The 17620-nt window shown below is 36.4% G+C and overlaps 1 protein-coding gene across 1 annotated transcript; it reads left to right on the top strand.

Annotated features, from left to right (window-relative positions):
* Positions 1–5539: 5539 nt before the first annotated feature.
* LOC122670043 (protein BIG GRAIN 1-like A) lies at positions 5540–7110 on the top strand. The gene has a single exon (XM_043866989.1). It carries the CDS (start codon positions 5784–5786, stop codon positions 7095–7097), a length of 1314 nt encoding a protein of 437 aa, XP_043722924.1. The 5' UTR covers positions 5540–5783; the 3' UTR covers positions 7098–7110.
* The last annotated feature ends 10510 nt before the right edge of the window (positions 7111–17620 follow it).

The following is a 17620-nucleotide window of genomic DNA, read 5'->3' as shown; positions in this document are numbered from 1 at the left end:
GTTTGATTATAATTTTTTAAACTTTGATGGAAATTTATACAAATTCAGATTTGAAAAAATATATTTGTGATTTATTATTATTTTATTTGAAGTTGTTTAACTTCAATATAGTTATCATCTATTAGAACATTAGGGGCTTCAGAAAAAAAAATAATATGTCAACCTACCAGGCTCTATTTCTTTTCTTTTTCATAAATTTATTTGAAAAAAAATATCATGTTAATTATAGTAATGATATCTTTCTTCCTAAGTTTTCCTACATTATAGTAAGACAAACTTTGTCTCCAGGTAAAATATTTTTCTTCAATTTTTTTCCTAATATACATCATGTCTATTAGGAAAAATGTTTATATCACACCAAGGAAGTAGACGTGTTTTTTTTTTTTTTTTTTTTTTTGTACACCATCCTAATTTACTTTGGAGGTCACATGTCAAATTTGGAGGTCCAAACTCAACTATACACTCTCCAGTTTATTGAACTTTCATGCTATACTACTAATCGTTAAACTATAAAATTGCCATGTGGCAAATATCCAAGGCCATGTAACAAGTTTTCTCCAAACGAAGCCATGCATTTTTCATTAACCAAATCTCAATTAAAGGTATACTTAAATAAGATGGGAGTAGGGTTGTTCGTACATGATCAATGTAGGAAGGAAGCCTATCTACGTACCTATTATAATTGTCACGTGGCAACATGATTAGTGCCAAAACATATGAGACTAGTGTCCACATTATCACCTAGTCAAATGTTAAATACTAGATTAATATGACTTTTTTACATCTCTTTATAATGTTTAAATTATCTATTCGCTTGAGACTATTTAAATACAAAAAAACAAGGAAAAAAATTCCATACCTATCAAATTCGATATATAAATTATCTAAATAAGAGTATATTTTTTCCAACAAAAAAAAAAAAGATTACAATTGAAGAAGGATCTCTACAATGAGCTACTTATAGTCTTCTTTTTTTCTTTTTTTCTTTTTTCAATTTACAGAAAAATATTGGATTTTAGAAGATTTTTATATAATAAAATAGAATTTTAAAGAATATAGAATATGTAATATTAAAAATCGTTTGCAAAATGGGATTAATTTCATTAGTCATTTAAGCTCCAAGCAATTTTACATGGAATTATACATGAAAATAGAGTGTTTCGATTCAAAACTGAATTATTCTTTTGGTTTGCAGCTTGAGTAGAAGCATCTTTCCTTTATTGAGTCTCATTCCTATTAGGGTTTTCAAACAAGCAATCGGGATCTGAATGGAGGACCCCTCGATTTTTTACCTGATTCTGCTTTGGATCAATCGAAATTAGGGGTGTCAAACGGTTGGTTTGGCTTGATTTTGGTTGGTCTAAATTAGTTTCGGTTTGGGATGTTGGAAATTAATCACCAATCTGGTTAGTCCCTAATGCGTAGTGGAATTTGGATTGAGTATTTTACCTTTGTATTCAAGTTTGAGATCTCTTCCCACAAAAAATAAATTACGTGGAAAACATAAGTTATATGAGAACCTCAAGTGTAGATCATCCTTCACCTAATAGTTCTTCCACACTTGAGCAACAATGAGATTTGAAGAAAATCAACTCTTGAATCTCCAAATCAAAGCAAGCCAACACGAACTTTCACCAATAATCTGAGGTTTCTACAACCTTAACCACATACCAACTCTCAAAAAGAAAGCAAAAGAGAAGAGAGAGAGAGAGAGAGAGAGAGACAACGGATCTAATTGTATTAGTGTCTATAATTGATTTCTTCTATGTAATACTAATTGATAGGGCTTCATTGGTAAGTGCTACAAGATCTCGTGTTTGAGAGAGAGAGAGAGAGAGCTCGACCAAGGGGGGAGAGCAATAAATTCGATTAGGTAACACTGGTTGATCCCCTGTTTGTGTGTGTTTTAATAACTTCTTAACCACTTAGGGTTGAGATTTGATTTTCTCATTCACTTTCCTAAAATGAATAGGAAATTGATTAAAAGAATATGAAATTGATTGGTGAAAAGAACTTTGACTTGCATTCCAACTTATTTCTAAAAAAGGAAGAAGTAGAATCTAAAAAGGACTTTGTGATATTTTAATTATAGTCAATTATATTTATCAAATAAAATAATGATCATAAATAAAATATCATCAATTTTTTTTTAATTTTTTAATTAAATGTCATGCATAATTAAACTCTTTAATTTGCATATAGGATTCTCCATTAAACAATTTTTCATGATGGACTATATGACATGTAATTAAATACTGTCAAACCACATTCTATTGTACATGTCTTTAATCAGAGATCATGTGATCATAATCGGATGACCAAAAATACGATTAAATATTATTTAAAATAATATACTAATATATTTAATAAATAAAAAATAAAATGTATAAATCATTTACAAAAATATCACTGGATCCATATTTCTATTTGATTAATCACATGCAGTTTCTCTACTTGATATTCTCCAATCAAGGGTAGTAGATTCCATGTTGAGCATATTTTTTTGTTCACGATGCACAATCATGAATCCAACACACCAATATTTAGTTCCTGTGATATCAACCATTGATGTATCAAAATCCGCAATGTAACATTGTAATGATAAGGATCTCTCAGGTCAAAAAAGGTCATGGGTCACGGTTGCGCATCTCTCCATAATATGACAGACAATAAAACATGTGAGAATTTGTACCAGATTTTTTTCTATACACACACATTATGTGTACTTATTTTTATGCCCTGAAAACAATTTTTCTAATAACATACAATATAACGGCATATGAACAGGATGTCCGATCCTATCCCTAGTCGAGAACAGATTTGGGTGAAAATCCATGAAACAAGCTTATAAACCTGTAAATAAATTCATGTAATAAAACAATATTAAATTCATTTATTTCAAATTAATCGGGTTGATGGACACAATCCAACATGGGAATGAGTGAGACCAAAACCAAACTGTTAAGAAACTCCAATTTTTTATCGGTTTTGATTTCGATTCAGTACGATTTCGGTTTATTTCGATTTTTCAATATTGGGTTAATGCCGATTTAGATCGATTTGTTTTCGAATTTGAACCATAATGAAATCTTATATTCTCAACCTATAGTGAAGAAAGATTTGGTAAAAACACATTCAATCATTCTCTCCTAGTCAAACAAGTAAACAACCAGCTAGGAATAAAAAAAATTGTTTTGATATGTTCATGTTATAATCGGAACAAAGAGGAATAAATTGGAAGGGAAAGATCGATAACTCATATTGTGATCAATAGATAAATAGTGACACAAATTAAGTCATTGTTTATCATTGTAAAGGGAAAATAACTAACATTGAAAAAATCAATGGATAACTAATTAGCGAGAAATTAATTAATATTGATATCACAAAATAAACCATATTATCATATCATTCATTTAACTACCCAACTAATTTTGTACTATGAATAAGGAGATCAATGGAAACATTGTTACAAATCAATTTCCATATTCATAACCTTATACTCATGAATTTATAACAGTTCCCCTTACAATCAGAAATCTTCTCACTAATAATGAAATCAATGGTTAATCATTTCACCTATTTATAAACTCATACTCAATGATTCTTTTTAACAGTTTCATTCGGTTTTGATATCGGTCGGTTTGCTGCGGTCCGATTTTCAGTCAGTCCCATCATACCCCAGTCCAAAACCAATCCGATAAAAATCAGTTAGGTTTAATCCGGGTTTTTTCTGTCTCTTTTATCGATTCGGGTTAGTTTTTAACACCCCTAGTCGGAATCAGCCAGAATTGATCAGATTCTGCATTTATCATATAAACCTAGATTGGATTGCCTATTCTAGAACGGAATCAAGATCAAGCTCGGGTGATTTTGATTCCAATGGATAGATTCGCCCAATCCAAGAAATTTTAAAATCCATGACTCCCATGCAAGGAAAGATTGAAAGTAAAGACGAGGGATGTCAAAAACAAAATCGAATCGGTCAAATTGATCAAACTTGACCGAACAAACTGAATCAAAATGAAAGGCGTCCTTTCGGACTGACTTCAATTGGATTATTATGAAATCGGTTGATAATCGAATTGTGCTACACCGATAAATTAATTGATCAAAACTGAAAAAACAACCGCACCCAAGGAACCAAGCAAGTCCGTAAGTGAAGAAAAAAGTTCTTTCGCCTGGAGGGTGGTATGTTGTATTCGAGAAGGATGAATCACTCTCGAAAAAGAATCTATTGATTCTCTCCAATTGATTGGATCATAGATGTGATAATTTACTTCCCGAGTAAGGTCTTTGGTTTAAGTCTAGAATGGCCCAACTGTGCCAAGATGAACGATTTTCTCTTTTGTGAAGATCTATTCTTTCCATTTATAAATTGATAGGGGCTGGTATATTTCCCCCTAAATAACTTGAACACTCTCCAAATGTATGTAAGCAAATCCTCGAGATCTTTCATTAAGGTTTTGTGCTCCTCAATGGAGATCCCTAGAATAATAGCTTGTTTGTGGAACCTAATGGTGTATTACTGTCTTTCTTGGCCCTTTCCTTCCTGGGACACTGTCATTGAATATTGTTACCAAAAACAACAAAGACAAAGCTTATGTTATGCCCCTCCTCAAGTAAGGCACGTGTCAGAACAAGTTGAAAAACTACAGCACATGCATTTGCACAACATTGCTCGTAGATCAACTTTATCATACCCAAACTTTGGAAAGGAAAAATAAAAAACCATCTTTTTCAGTAAGCCCAAAAAAAAATAAAAGGCTAACCAGTCACGTGGCTAGCATGGTTCTTACGCCTAAACACAAACGAATGTCTTTATGCACAAAAAGACCGTTCAACTCATAGTGAAATTTATCCAAACCAATGCCTCTGTGCACACTTTCATTGGTTACCATGCTTGTGCAAGAGCTATATGACCAGTTGAATCTGAAATTGAATCTTCACTTACCGGACCAGTTTCAGTATAACTCAATCCAACCAAAAGACCGATTCAGTCCGATCGAAACCAGACCAAACCAATCGTTTCACACGTCCGAAGAGTCTCAAGACTCTACAGCTTAGACTTGGCCCGTAGATTTGAATTCGATTTGGAGATATAAGTCAAGAAGGAATGTTACGACATTCCCGTAAAAAGGAAGGGTATCTTCGTCTGTCCGTCAATCGAGGGTTTAAAAAGGGCAACACATATGCCACTTCATCTATTGCCAGGTTGGCATCCACGCCAGCCAGCACTAAATGCGCCTCCGCATGAGGCCCCTCTTAAAAGGAGTAAGAGAAGAGAAGACAACCCCTTGGCCCTTAACTTGCTTCCTTGCTTCCTTGCTTCCTTGCTTCTCCCATTTCGTCTCGTCTCTTCAACTTCAAGGCGTGGCCTTTAGCTCTCAATTACGCTTCTTTCTCTCTCTCTCTCTCTCAACCGGCAAAAGAAAATTCGTCTTCGAGCAGTCATCGATTACTCTTGTCTCCTTCACATTCACATTCACAGAGAGAGAGAGAGAAAAAGAAAGGAAACTAATAAGAGTACAACAAAGTCTCTGTTCGCTCTCAATATCTCTACACTCTCTCTCTCTCTCTGTCTCTCTTCAATCACATGATCTGAGTCGTCGTTCCGTTTTGATTTCTGTCGCAGCTTTTGACTCTACCGCAGCAGACAAGAAAGAGAGGGAAGCTCTCAATACCTTCTTCTGTCTGTCGTGACTTGCTTCTTTCCATTTTTTTTTTCTTGTTTCTCCCTCTGTTTGTTTCCTTTCAATTTCTTCTTATAAATTTCTGTTGAGATGGAGAAATGGGAGAAGCCGCTTCGTGAAGACAGATATCGACACTCGAAGGCAAACCCATCTTTCTCTTCAACCCTTCTTGACGTTATCTACCGTTCGATCGACGACGCAGGAGAAGAAGAACCGGTCCTCTACAGGGAGACCATGAGAAAGAAACAGAGTAGTAGTATTCGAGGAAGCAGCGTTTTACCAGAGGAAGAGATGGCAAATCTTCGACGAGCTTGCCTGATCGAGCAATGGATGGAGAAGAAAGTAACTGAGAAGATCGTAGTCCGTCGGAAGTCGTCGGTTCCGGATTTTGATTTCAACCCACCAAAACTACGGAACGATCGAAATTCTTCGTTGTTAAATTCAACTTCAAGCTCTTCAGATTCCAGCTGTGGAGGTGGGTTTTCTTCTTCTGAAGCCGAATCAGTTTACTGCTCGAGGTCAAGATCCTCGGGTTTGAAACCGGTTCGAACTGCGGTTCCCGTTCGATCGGAGAAGCCTCCACGCCAAGAATATCAGCAGAGGAAGTTCAACGATTTTGATGCTCATTACCAGGAGAGAAGCAACTCTGTGCCTCAGCAGAAGCCGAAGCACGAAAGTGGTTTCACAAAGACAAAATCAAGAGCTTTAAAGATCTACGGCGATCTAAAGAAGGCAAAACAGCCCATTTCCCCTGGCGGTCGGCTGGCCAGCTTTCTCAATTCTCTGTTCACAGCAGGTAATCCGAAGAAAGCAAAGATCTCTTCTTCTTCTTCAGTTGGAGGTGGTGACGATGAGAGGAAATCAAAATCGGCGCAGGCATCGACATGCTCGTCTGCGTCCTCGTTCTCGAGATCCTGTTTGAGCAAAACCCCATCTTCGAGAGGGAAATTGAGCAATGGCATGAAGAGGTCCGTACGGTTCTACCCTGTTAGTGTAATTGTCGATGAGGATTGTCGACCCTGTGGACAGAAACGTCTATACGAAGACAAGTCCAATCTGATGGCTGTAACAGCGGTTAGGAAGATTGGAGAAGCTCCGTTGCGCAACGAAGAACTCAAATTACATCTCCTGGAGAAGAACAGACGTGTAGAAGAAGCCGCACGAGATCTTCTTAAAGGTTATCAGAAGAAGTGTGACTTCGACATGAGAGATCTTCACGACGACGACGACGACAACGAAGAAGAAGACGATGATGATGATGCGGCGAGCTATTCAAGCTCTGATCTTTTCGAACTCGATAACCTTTCGGCGATTGGGATCGAACGGTATCACGAAGAGTTGCCGGTGTATGAAACAACTCATCTCGATACGAATCGCGCCATTGCTAATGGCTTGATACTGTAGTTGTTAGAGAGGGGGGGAAAAAGACGAAATTGGAAAGAAAATGAAGAAAATACTATCCGTTTAATTACTGGTTTTGGGGGTTTACAACTTTACATCAGAGAATAAAATTTTAATAACTTCTTTTTCGTTTAATTTACTTTTATCGGGCTTTTATTAACTAATTGAGAGCGAATTAATTCCTTTGATTTGTTTGTTTAATTGCGTGGGTGAATTAATTAGATCCTCAGACGAAGAACTGTAAGATCTCGATCAATTGAAGCAAGGAAGACGCATTACTAGTCTAAAGCAGGAAACCGATAGAGAGAACCAAGGAAAGTGACGATGGAATTCGAAGCAATGGAAGAGATTCGTGATCGTGTTCACACGCAAAATGGGAAAAGTAGCAATCGAGGAAGACTAAGGGGGGAAGGGGAAGGTAAAGCTAGGCAGAACTTCTCCATGACAGAGGGAGAAAGTTAAAGCTTTTGCTTTCTGTGGGGTTCCCTCAGTCGCTTGAGCATTGCGTCACCAGAGAGAGACAGAGAGAGAGAGAGAGAGAGAGAGAAAGAAGGAAGAAGATCTATTCTATTCGTATGAAGAAGAGTTTAGGCTTTTGAGGGGTTAGGATTTACGAGAGAACAACCCTGCCATTATCGGTCAAAAAGAAGCTCAGTGGAGACTGGAGAGATCTGTTTGGGCTTTTAACAGTTAAATCTTTTTTGCTTAAGACCAAAAGAAGAAGAAAAGAGAACCCAAAAATTCCAATTCATGAATTACATTTAGACTGGGATACAAAACATGGAATCGTGATCCAGATTGGTCCGAAATTGGTGTTTTCATACCATAACCTTGGTTTCCAGATCAACAAACCGGATCAATTGAAACCGGAATCGGTCTAGCGATTCTGACCCGACAACCTCTATGAGTCGTTGGGTCAACACTAGGATTTTAAAACTCAGGATCAGATTGATTGGCCGACGCCAATAATCTTGATTCCTACCGATCTGAAGCAGCTGATTCGTTCTACATTTCTACAGTTAGGGTAGAATCTGACTGATTCAAATCAATTCTTGACAGGTTCTGGTTGATTCAGATCAGAATTGGTTGTAGACCAATCCAAATCTTGATTCCACTCTTTAAAACATTGGCTTACATTGTTGCTCCCTCTCTTCAAAAAAAATGTGGATCCTTTATTAAACAAATCTATCTCCCACCCTCTTATTGGTGCGATTTCTCACTTAGATATCATGGAAAATCTTTACCTAAAAGAAAAAAACCAAGAAAGATATATTCTGATGTAGTGAGTGTCTCTCCATGGTTAGAAATTAGAGGGGTTTTTGTTCCATGTCAGTCGAATAGTACGTGTCTATTAGGTTTATAAACCAAGGAAGTGCTTCTCCATCTTGAAGCTCAAGTTTTTGGATTAAACAATATCAAATGGTATCAGATCGAATTATCCGTAAATTGACTATATAAAGATTTATGATTCAAAACTGAAGAAGAGTTAATGCAATGAATATATTCCACGGCCAAACTAACGAAGAGTTTATGCTTTGATGTGGTGTGGGTGCCCGAATCCACTCGTCACATGGGTGTGTGTATAGTGGTTCCCCACCCCCCTCTAGTGTGTGCGAGTAGAGTTCCCTAGGGCAGTTCCTTTGACAGGTACCAAAAAAACAAAAAAGATTAATATCATGTTATCTCCACATGGCCTAAAATCAGTGTCTCTTGTGCTTCACTTTTTTGCCTTCTTCACAAAAAGGAAATCGATATATTACCCTAAAAAAAAGAAATAGTCTAAAGTGAAGGATTAGATGTTTGAATTCACTGTGGGCTCTTGGCTTTAAAAGTAAGAAAAGATATCTCAAGCGGTTTGAGGATCTTGTCTTTAAACTAAGAGTACTTAATTTGCTTAATCATTGTTTTAACACATTGATGAGCCCCAGCTAAGTCAGGGTCCCCTCATCAATACCACAAAGTTAGTGGATCCATGGCTAGGAATGGCAACATGGTAGGGAAATAGGGCGACCCTGGTCTTAACTCACTTGCCCCTCAAGGGTCATGGTTTCTGATTTATTTCTATTTAGTTTGTACATAATAATTTGGATAAAGTTTTCATTCATCCATAGAAGATGTGGTTCACCCATCATCTTAGGGTTCATAAACCCCTCCTAAGATTTTAGTATGTTCTAAATACCCTTCCGTTATCCATTCCCGCCCCTCGGTGAACGGGATCTCATTAACTTGTGGGTGGAGGGAAACTCGTCATAATAATATAGAGGGAAAATGATCCCTAATTGGTTGCATTATGTGCCCTCTTAAAAGTTCTCTCTTTCTTACAAAATCTGTGGAGAAGAGTTTTCTTCGAGCCCCAATGAAGGATATCATCATTACGCTTGGATGGATGGATGCCAAGAAATAGAAAAAAGACATTTTGGACCTCCACACGATCCCAACCAGTTTCCTTTTTTTTGGGGAGGGGTGTGGAGGATTGAGGAGTTGCCATTTTTTTTTTTTTCTATTCTAGATTTCTAACAAAATCTGTAGAGAAGAGTTTTCTTCGAGCCCCAATGAAGAAAGAATTTCTTCATCAATGATCATCATCATTACACTTGTATGGATGGATGCCAAGAAATAGAAAAAAGACATTTTGGACCTCCACACGATCCCAACCAGCTTCCTTTTTTTTTTTTTATTGAGGGGGGAGGGGGGGTTGTGGAGGATGGGGGAGTTGCCATTTTCTTTTATTCTAGATTTTGTTTATGTGGAGAAGAGTTTTCTTTGAGCTCTGATGAAGGAAGAATTTCTTCATCGATGATCACCATTACACTTGGATGGATGAATACCAAGAAATAAAAAAAGATATTTTAGACCTCCAACATATATAGGAAGATAGTAATGATGACCTTAGATTGGTGAGTGAACCCTTTCATCCAAACTTTTCCATTTCTCTATGTCGGGAACAACATGGAACAAGATTTAGAAATGAGAGGAGGAACAAGGCAAAAACGAAGCCGTCACAATAAACTAAATTAATACCTTAACGTCACAATAAAATAAATTAATACCTAAGGTCTAATTTATAAGAGTGGACTTAAGAGGACCACACAATCATCACACCATGCTTATGTACAAACTAAGTAAATCTTTTTATAGTGCTTAATTGACTATTTTGTAGACCCTTTTCTATTAAAAACTAGAAATTGTCTCTCAAGCATGCATTAAACTTCTTTCTTTACCTTAATAAATAATTCTCTTCTTGAAAAAAAACCAAAAATAAAGAATGAGGAGAAATAAAAATGGTGAAAGATAGCCTAGGACACATGGTAGCCATGCAAGGGCTTTCAAACCAATCCCTACGTGGGAGATTCCCATGATTCAAAATATCAATATAGATTAGAATCTATTCTTAATTATTTGAAGTGATTGTTGTTCTTAAACTGATTTAAGATATAATATGACCATAGGCCACAAGCCAAAACCAAATAACCTTTAATATTAAAGTTTCATCAAATTCTAAGGATGTTTTTGAGTTTAAGGGTAGTTCTTCTTCTTTAGATAAGAAAATAATAAAGGTTGGTGAAGTGGGAAGTTGTGGACAATGATGTTATTATGTGGTGATTGGTAAGACAGCCTAGCTATGCCTTAGGGCGTTGACCCCTTACAATTCCTATGCCTAACCTCCCTAATCATAACTTTCACCTTAGATTACCCTTTTAAAAAAACAAAACCACTCTACCTTACCAGATCCGACTCCTCTCCAGGGAGCTCAGCGCCCAGGGGACATTCAAGGGTGGGGCTATGCTGCACATATCTCGGTGCATGCTTAAAAATGTGTGCAACATAACCTAACAGCAAGATGCTCCCTGGGCATGCTGGGCTCCCTGGAGACGAACTCAACTCCTATCTTACCTACCTAAATATCTTTCTTCTTCTTCTATCTCTTAATACAAGTTGCAATAGGTATGTGATGCTCTCTCTCTTCTTCTATCTCTTAAGACAAGTTGCAATAGGTATGTGATTCTCTCTCTCTCTCTCTTTCTTTCTTAAAGGTTTAATATATATTTAAAGATTTTTATTAAAAAACAATTAGATTTAAAGATTCAAAACAGTTCCAGCTTTGTTTTGGTTCAATCCTCACATTGTGCTTGCATGTTTTCTTATACTTGCATTTTTTCTGTTTCTCAAGTCGACTTGCTTAGATATGCAGTCAACTGCAATGGTCAAGCGGTGGGTATCGGTCAATTTTTTTCAAGAGCAAGTCTCAATTGGTATGGCCATTGGGAGGAGCTAGTAGATCGGCTACAATCAAGTTATGAAAATTATGGCAGAAGTCACGTCTCTTGGGGTGTTTTGGACAAATATGTCTAAGGGACACCTTCCATCTATAACTAGAGAGGAAGAATTTGGTTGTTAGAGGCATCTTTTGAAATGCTCCCTTGCTTTCTCTTCCTTTGATCAAGTGATTGCTTTGCCATTTTGTTTTCTTTTTAAAGTCTTCCCTTTTTCTATTAAGCACTACTCTGTGTTCCAACATGGCTCAATAATTGAGTACAACAATTATTGATAAGACTTACTTGGGATGTTGTATCTTGGAGATTGATTTGCAAGAATCCAGTTTGTATCAATAAAGGACAACTACGATGTTAAAGAGAGTGACTAGTGGGTCGGTGCCAAACAGTGTACAATTGTCGATGTGATAAAATTTGTTAAGAAAAGTAACCAACCGCAGCTCATAGTCATTTCAAATTAAGTGTTGAAGTCATTAAAAGCTTAAGTTTTGTATCTCAAATTTTGAATTATGGTAATACATGTTATTTATTAACTCCTTTTGACTGTAAAATTTGGATTTAGAGGAATAGGATGATAGGATAATTTTTTTTAGCAACGAGTTTTTGTTCATCCATAGTGAAGAGGAATCTCGAGGAATCTCTTTAGTTAATGGCTATCATTGCACTTGGATGGGACTTTAGAAACAGTAAATGGTAATTTGGACCTCAGCATACAGGGGAAGAGAATTATGACGGTAAATATGTAGGTGAAGAGTTCACCCTTATGGAGGAAAAATGCCTCCAATTTTTTTAGTTCATTTAATTGAAACAGACAGATTTCTTGTTAATTGATAATTGTTATGGAAAAATATACAGAGAAGACAGTGTGAGGAGAAATTTGCACGCCAAACCAATAGCAATGCAAATAATGGTATCATCCACATGGGTCTCATATAGGTCAAAACATGAGAATTTCCATTATGAATAATATCTTACAAAAAATAATTTATTTTACAAATAATAAGATATTGAGGACAAAATTGGTTGCATGGTAATAATTCTTGTAATCATTTTTCTTTTATTAAAAAAGGCTTTATTTTTTAATAAATGGCAAAACAAAGTTCCCAGGCATCTGAGTACAAAAGGAGGGAAATAGTTTCATGGAAACTAAAGTTCCCAGGCATCAGAACCATAGGGGTGCATGAGAAATATTAGGTCACTAATGAGATGAGATTTGTTTCAGTATCAATGGAGAATAGGGTTACAATTATAGGATATTTTTTATATTTTATATAAAATAAATCCTCTCCTATAGTGGAATCAATTCCATACTATACACACCTCTCTCAGATTGATTATAGAGAAACCCTAGCTATGTAGAAAATTTACCAAAATACCCATACAGTCAACACACTTATGCAAGCCATGGAATACAAGACAATGTACCCCAACATTAATATTGTAATTTGATGATTTTTTTCCTCAATTAAAGACGTGAAATAGACAGGAGGAACAAGGAGAGATAGAGAGAACGTACTCCTAAACTCCAAAGTCTAAAGGCTCAAGCTATCAATGGATCCCAGGGGAGCAATCCCACGTGAGAGGAGACTGTTGGGATCTCTCTAATAAGTGTGGGTATGTCTCTCGAATAGCGATTGCTTGGTGGCAAGTGGGGACTTCCCACCAACCTACCCTAACTCCAACGCCAAAGCTTAAGTACCTCTTCTTCTTCTGCTTCTTCTTCTTCTTCTTCTCTTCTGGACTTTGCAATATTAGCAAAAGTATATAAGGATGTTAATGGGTGAAAGCTCCAACCCGTGCATGAGTGAAGAAGACTAATAATTGGGGTTTGGGCTTATAGCTTACACACAATTATATCACATTAGGATATTTAGAATTTCTGGGTGAGAATTGAAGTTGCATGGGTCATGTATGTTACTCACCAACCATGCAATCTATAGATATTGAAGCAGTTTTAGTAGTAGTGATCAGTAGCCTAAGTCACCACTAATGTTTTATTTATATATATATATATATATATATATATATACACACACACGCGTGTGACTGTGTGGGGCTCGCCCGTGCCTCCTAAGTCCCATCTCATACTCCCAAGTGAATGTGTCACCCTGGCCCCTCCTCTCTATTGGCACTGGTTCAACCAATCTAGCTCTAATTTCTCTTCCAATCTTCTTTATTATGTGATCATGATGAATTGATGAGAAAGTCTAGGGAAATTTAAGAAGAAAAAAATAAAAAGGAAAAATGTTTTTTTTTTTACATGAGATAAGTTCCGTTGTACGTACAGTCGGTGCTCAACACCTATTCTTATTCTTCCAAAATTAGTCTTCTATACATTCTAAGTGAGATCGAGTAGGAAGTATTATCGAACAATGCCCATACGTGTAGCGTAACCAAATTCTTCCTTCTACTTAATCCTCAATGAAGAAGATGATATGGACAATGCATTCTGATCACACTATTCCTTGGATGGTATAACCGACATGTTGCCAAGTTTGGGAAAAAAATGTCTCAAATTGATTAAAACCATATGATAGATGACAAGGCAAATTCCAACCATATATATAAAATAGGTAGGGACACTCTTGGACTATCCACGCATGTCAAGAGTTAGTTGCCAAGCTCAATCAAATAGCTAGCTAGCTACCCCATTTATATTTGATTAATGCTTTAGATTAATTTTCTCATTGGGCCATATATTTGGCTTTTTGAATCATTTTTTTTTTTTTTTTAAATCTTATTTTTATCTATATAAATAGGTCTTAGATTGAACTGAAATCATATATATATATATATATATATATATATATATATATATATATATATAAATAGATAAGGGATTATATATAGGGCCTAGCTATCTATAGACCAAATTAAGAGGTTGGAGATAGCTATAGTTTGCCACTTAATTGCTTCATAGCTAGTTAGTTATAAGCTTGGACATCCTCTTAATGATAAATCACCAAAAGAACTGATTATATTAATTTTAATCTCACATTCCACTTACGATCTCAGTATTAATTCTCATTAAAGCCAGGAAATTAATATGGTTGTCACGGTCTAATTAAACTTCTCTCTCTCTCTCTCTCAGAGGGTTTCGCAGCCACAGCAATGTCACCATTCACCAACCCCAGTGATAATTAGTGTAGGGTAGGGAAGTGCCCTTGTTGTCTCCCTCCAGTCAGGCAGCTCGGTCATATTCGTTTCCTTGACACGTACCCACAGATGACACATGTACCCATGGTGACCACAATGACTCTTTAATTATCTTCCTCCCTTGTCCTCACTTCTCAGTCCCTTAGTTGTGGGTGTGGGGTCACGTGTGCCAAATATTGTCCGTTGAAATATTGATAGCTATGGTATCATATATATATATATATGGGAGAAAAAATGCTATCTGGACGTTTCCGATGCATTGCTTGTGTGTCAGAAAAACGCCTAGAAATTGTGATTTTGCAAAGAACATGAAGATTGAGAGAAAAACAAGCACATAATCACACAAGAAAAGGATCTTACGTGATTCACTCCCAAGTAGGAAGCCCACATCCACAGTCGAGCAACAAAAATGTTTTTCTCTACTTCTCTCTTAAGCAAATATTACTAAATATTTCACACCCTCTCGAAGAGATAAAGATTATTTATATATAAGAGAACCTTAACCTAGAAAAATACAAAACTGCCCCTGCATACCCAAACACCCCCCCCGGTTTGATTCGGACCAAAACCCAACATATGTTGAAATACATGTTAATTCGAAGGTCCTGACAAACTCTATAGGAATCAATGCCAATGGCACTACTGTATGCACTTTTAGGCCATTCTGTCGCATTTCGAAAACGAAACGGCCCGCCAAAGAATCGCCACGGCATTTTCTGGACGAAGATTAGGCTTCACCAATAACAATCCCTTGCACTCAAACATAGGGGCGTGCAAATTGACTGCCTCACTCCATGGAAAGGTGAAAAATTCTGAAGGTGCACGGTCATTTCACATGTTCTCCATGCTTTCATATATATGACAACTTCGCTTTTTCTCTTGTCTTAAGATTTTGAGTTGGACCCTCCCAGCAGTGTCAAACATACATGAGTCAATTTACAAAAATGGGTTATGAGCCCTTTACTGTTAGGAGTTATAAAGTTATCTCATATGGGCAAGGTTCAAAATCTAGGTATCGGTCATGGCCGATACCTTTTCAGATCGGGATTGGATCGGTCAAAAAACCCTCAAAATCACTTTTTTATGGATCGGGTCATGTATCGGCTAGAGTTAGCGGGTGTTGTGATCTCCGGATTGAATCGATCAGTATCGGTCAAAATAATATATAAAAAAAAACTTAAGAACTTTCAAAAAAATCCAAAAACTTCAGTCAGATCGATTCGGATCAATTGATCCGACAGTATTTTCCGATCTTATAGCCGCTCCATCAGATTGGTCAAGGATCGGTTGCATCTTGGATCGACCTCAATCGATATCGATCCAATCCAGCCAATATCGGCCCATCCAATCCAAGATTATGGGTTTCATATACTTGAGTAACTTTCTCCGGCCTCTTAATGCCTTAATGTGTTAGGTTAGACCCTCGAATATGGTATCAAAATCATGATTCTTTTTTACGCTTACATTCTCACATTTGTGATTACGTGTTGTTTGATCTAAAAAAAGTAAAAACTTGTGTTGTTTGTTCTCGAAAACAGGTTAAAAACCTGTGATGTTTGTTATTTTATTGCACTCTATGTCACAAATTCAGAGTTAAAAAGGAAAATAGAGTTCATGAGTTTCATCGATTTGAAAGGGTAAAGAAGCAGAAGAAACGTAAGAGGGGATCCATGGGAAGGTAGCTTTAGTTGAAAAAGAAGTCTGAGAAAGAGAAAGAGAGGATTCGAGGTAGAATTAATTGTGAAAGAGAAAGAAGAAAGACAGTAGCTAGGGTGGATTTTGACGATCCCGAGGAGGAAGTGGGAGGTTGGTGATTCTGCAACTGTAACAGCCTTCGTTTTTTTGGGGGGGTCTTCTTCACTCTTTTTCTTTTCCATGGTTTCTCTAGCTCTTCTTTAGTTTGAAAAGAGAAAAAGGCAGGGTAGAATGATGATTTACGATTGATTCCCTTACTTCTCTTGTATCGATTCTATTTTATTCTTTCTCTTCCTTTCTCTTCCTTTCTCTTCTTTAGTTCCTTTCCTCTGTCACTACCCACTCGGTGACTCGGTCATTGTTTCCAAGCTTTTTCGACAAGGAAAGAAGGGTATATCGTTTTAAGGGGAATTAACTAGTTTTTCTTCACACGTGGAGAAGAGAGAATCTCATCTCTACTGATGATGTACCCTTTGTTACATGCCTAGGTATATAGATGCATGAGTTATGTATTGTATGGGACCATGTGGGTTATGTTGCATGGCATTGCATGGGAATATGCATCCCAAACGTGGAGTTCATGAAGTTTCATTAAGAATAGGTTGGCATAGGGTTGTCAAAAGGTCATTTCGGTTTGGTTTTGGTTTCGGAATGAGTGAGATCAAAATCAAATCGTTGAGAAACTTTGATTTTCGGTTTTGGTTTCGGTTTCGATCATGTGTGGTTTTGATTTATTTTGATTTTTTCAATATTGATTTAGATCGATTTGTTTTTCGGGTTTGAACCACAATGAAATCTTATATTCATAACTAGTAATGATGAAAGATTCGATCTTTTTTTTCTTTCTTTTTTTAAAGGGAAGATTCAATAAAAACACTTTAATTCACCTTCCCCAAATCAAACAAGTAAATAACCATGCATGAATACGAAAATTGATTATGTTGTAATATGCATAAAGAGGAATAAATTGTAAAGGGAAAGTAACTAATCTTGTAAAAGGAATAAATTCTCATTTTTTACTGTTTTAAACACATTTTGCCATATATTTGGAAAAAACGTCAAATGCCAGCATTCCCCTTTTAAATACATTTGAAACATGTTTTTGTTTTTAATGGCGTTTTCTAAGACCTTGGACTACTTGTTAAACAATGACTTACTTAACTGATCATATCTTTTTCCCGAACTTTTATCAATCTGATTTTTTCACCAACGTAAAGATGATCAAAAGACTACATTTCTTATTATATCACTTTCAACTCAACATCAATGCACGGACCCTAAAATTGAGCTATAAACTAATACATCTATTGAAAATGATTTCTAAAATAACGACTTACAACTCCAATTAAACATGCATCACTCCATGAGTGTGTTGGTTTTATTAACAACAATAATGAGCAA

Source organism: Telopea speciosissima, chromosome 7, assembly GCF_018873765.1.
Source record: "Telopea speciosissima isolate NSW1024214 ecotype Mountain lineage chromosome 7, Tspe_v1, whole genome shotgun sequence".
Classification (NCBI taxonomy): Eukaryota; Viridiplantae; Streptophyta; class Magnoliopsida; order Proteales; family Proteaceae; genus Telopea; species Telopea speciosissima.
This window is presented reverse-complemented; position numbering and strand designations above follow the sequence as displayed.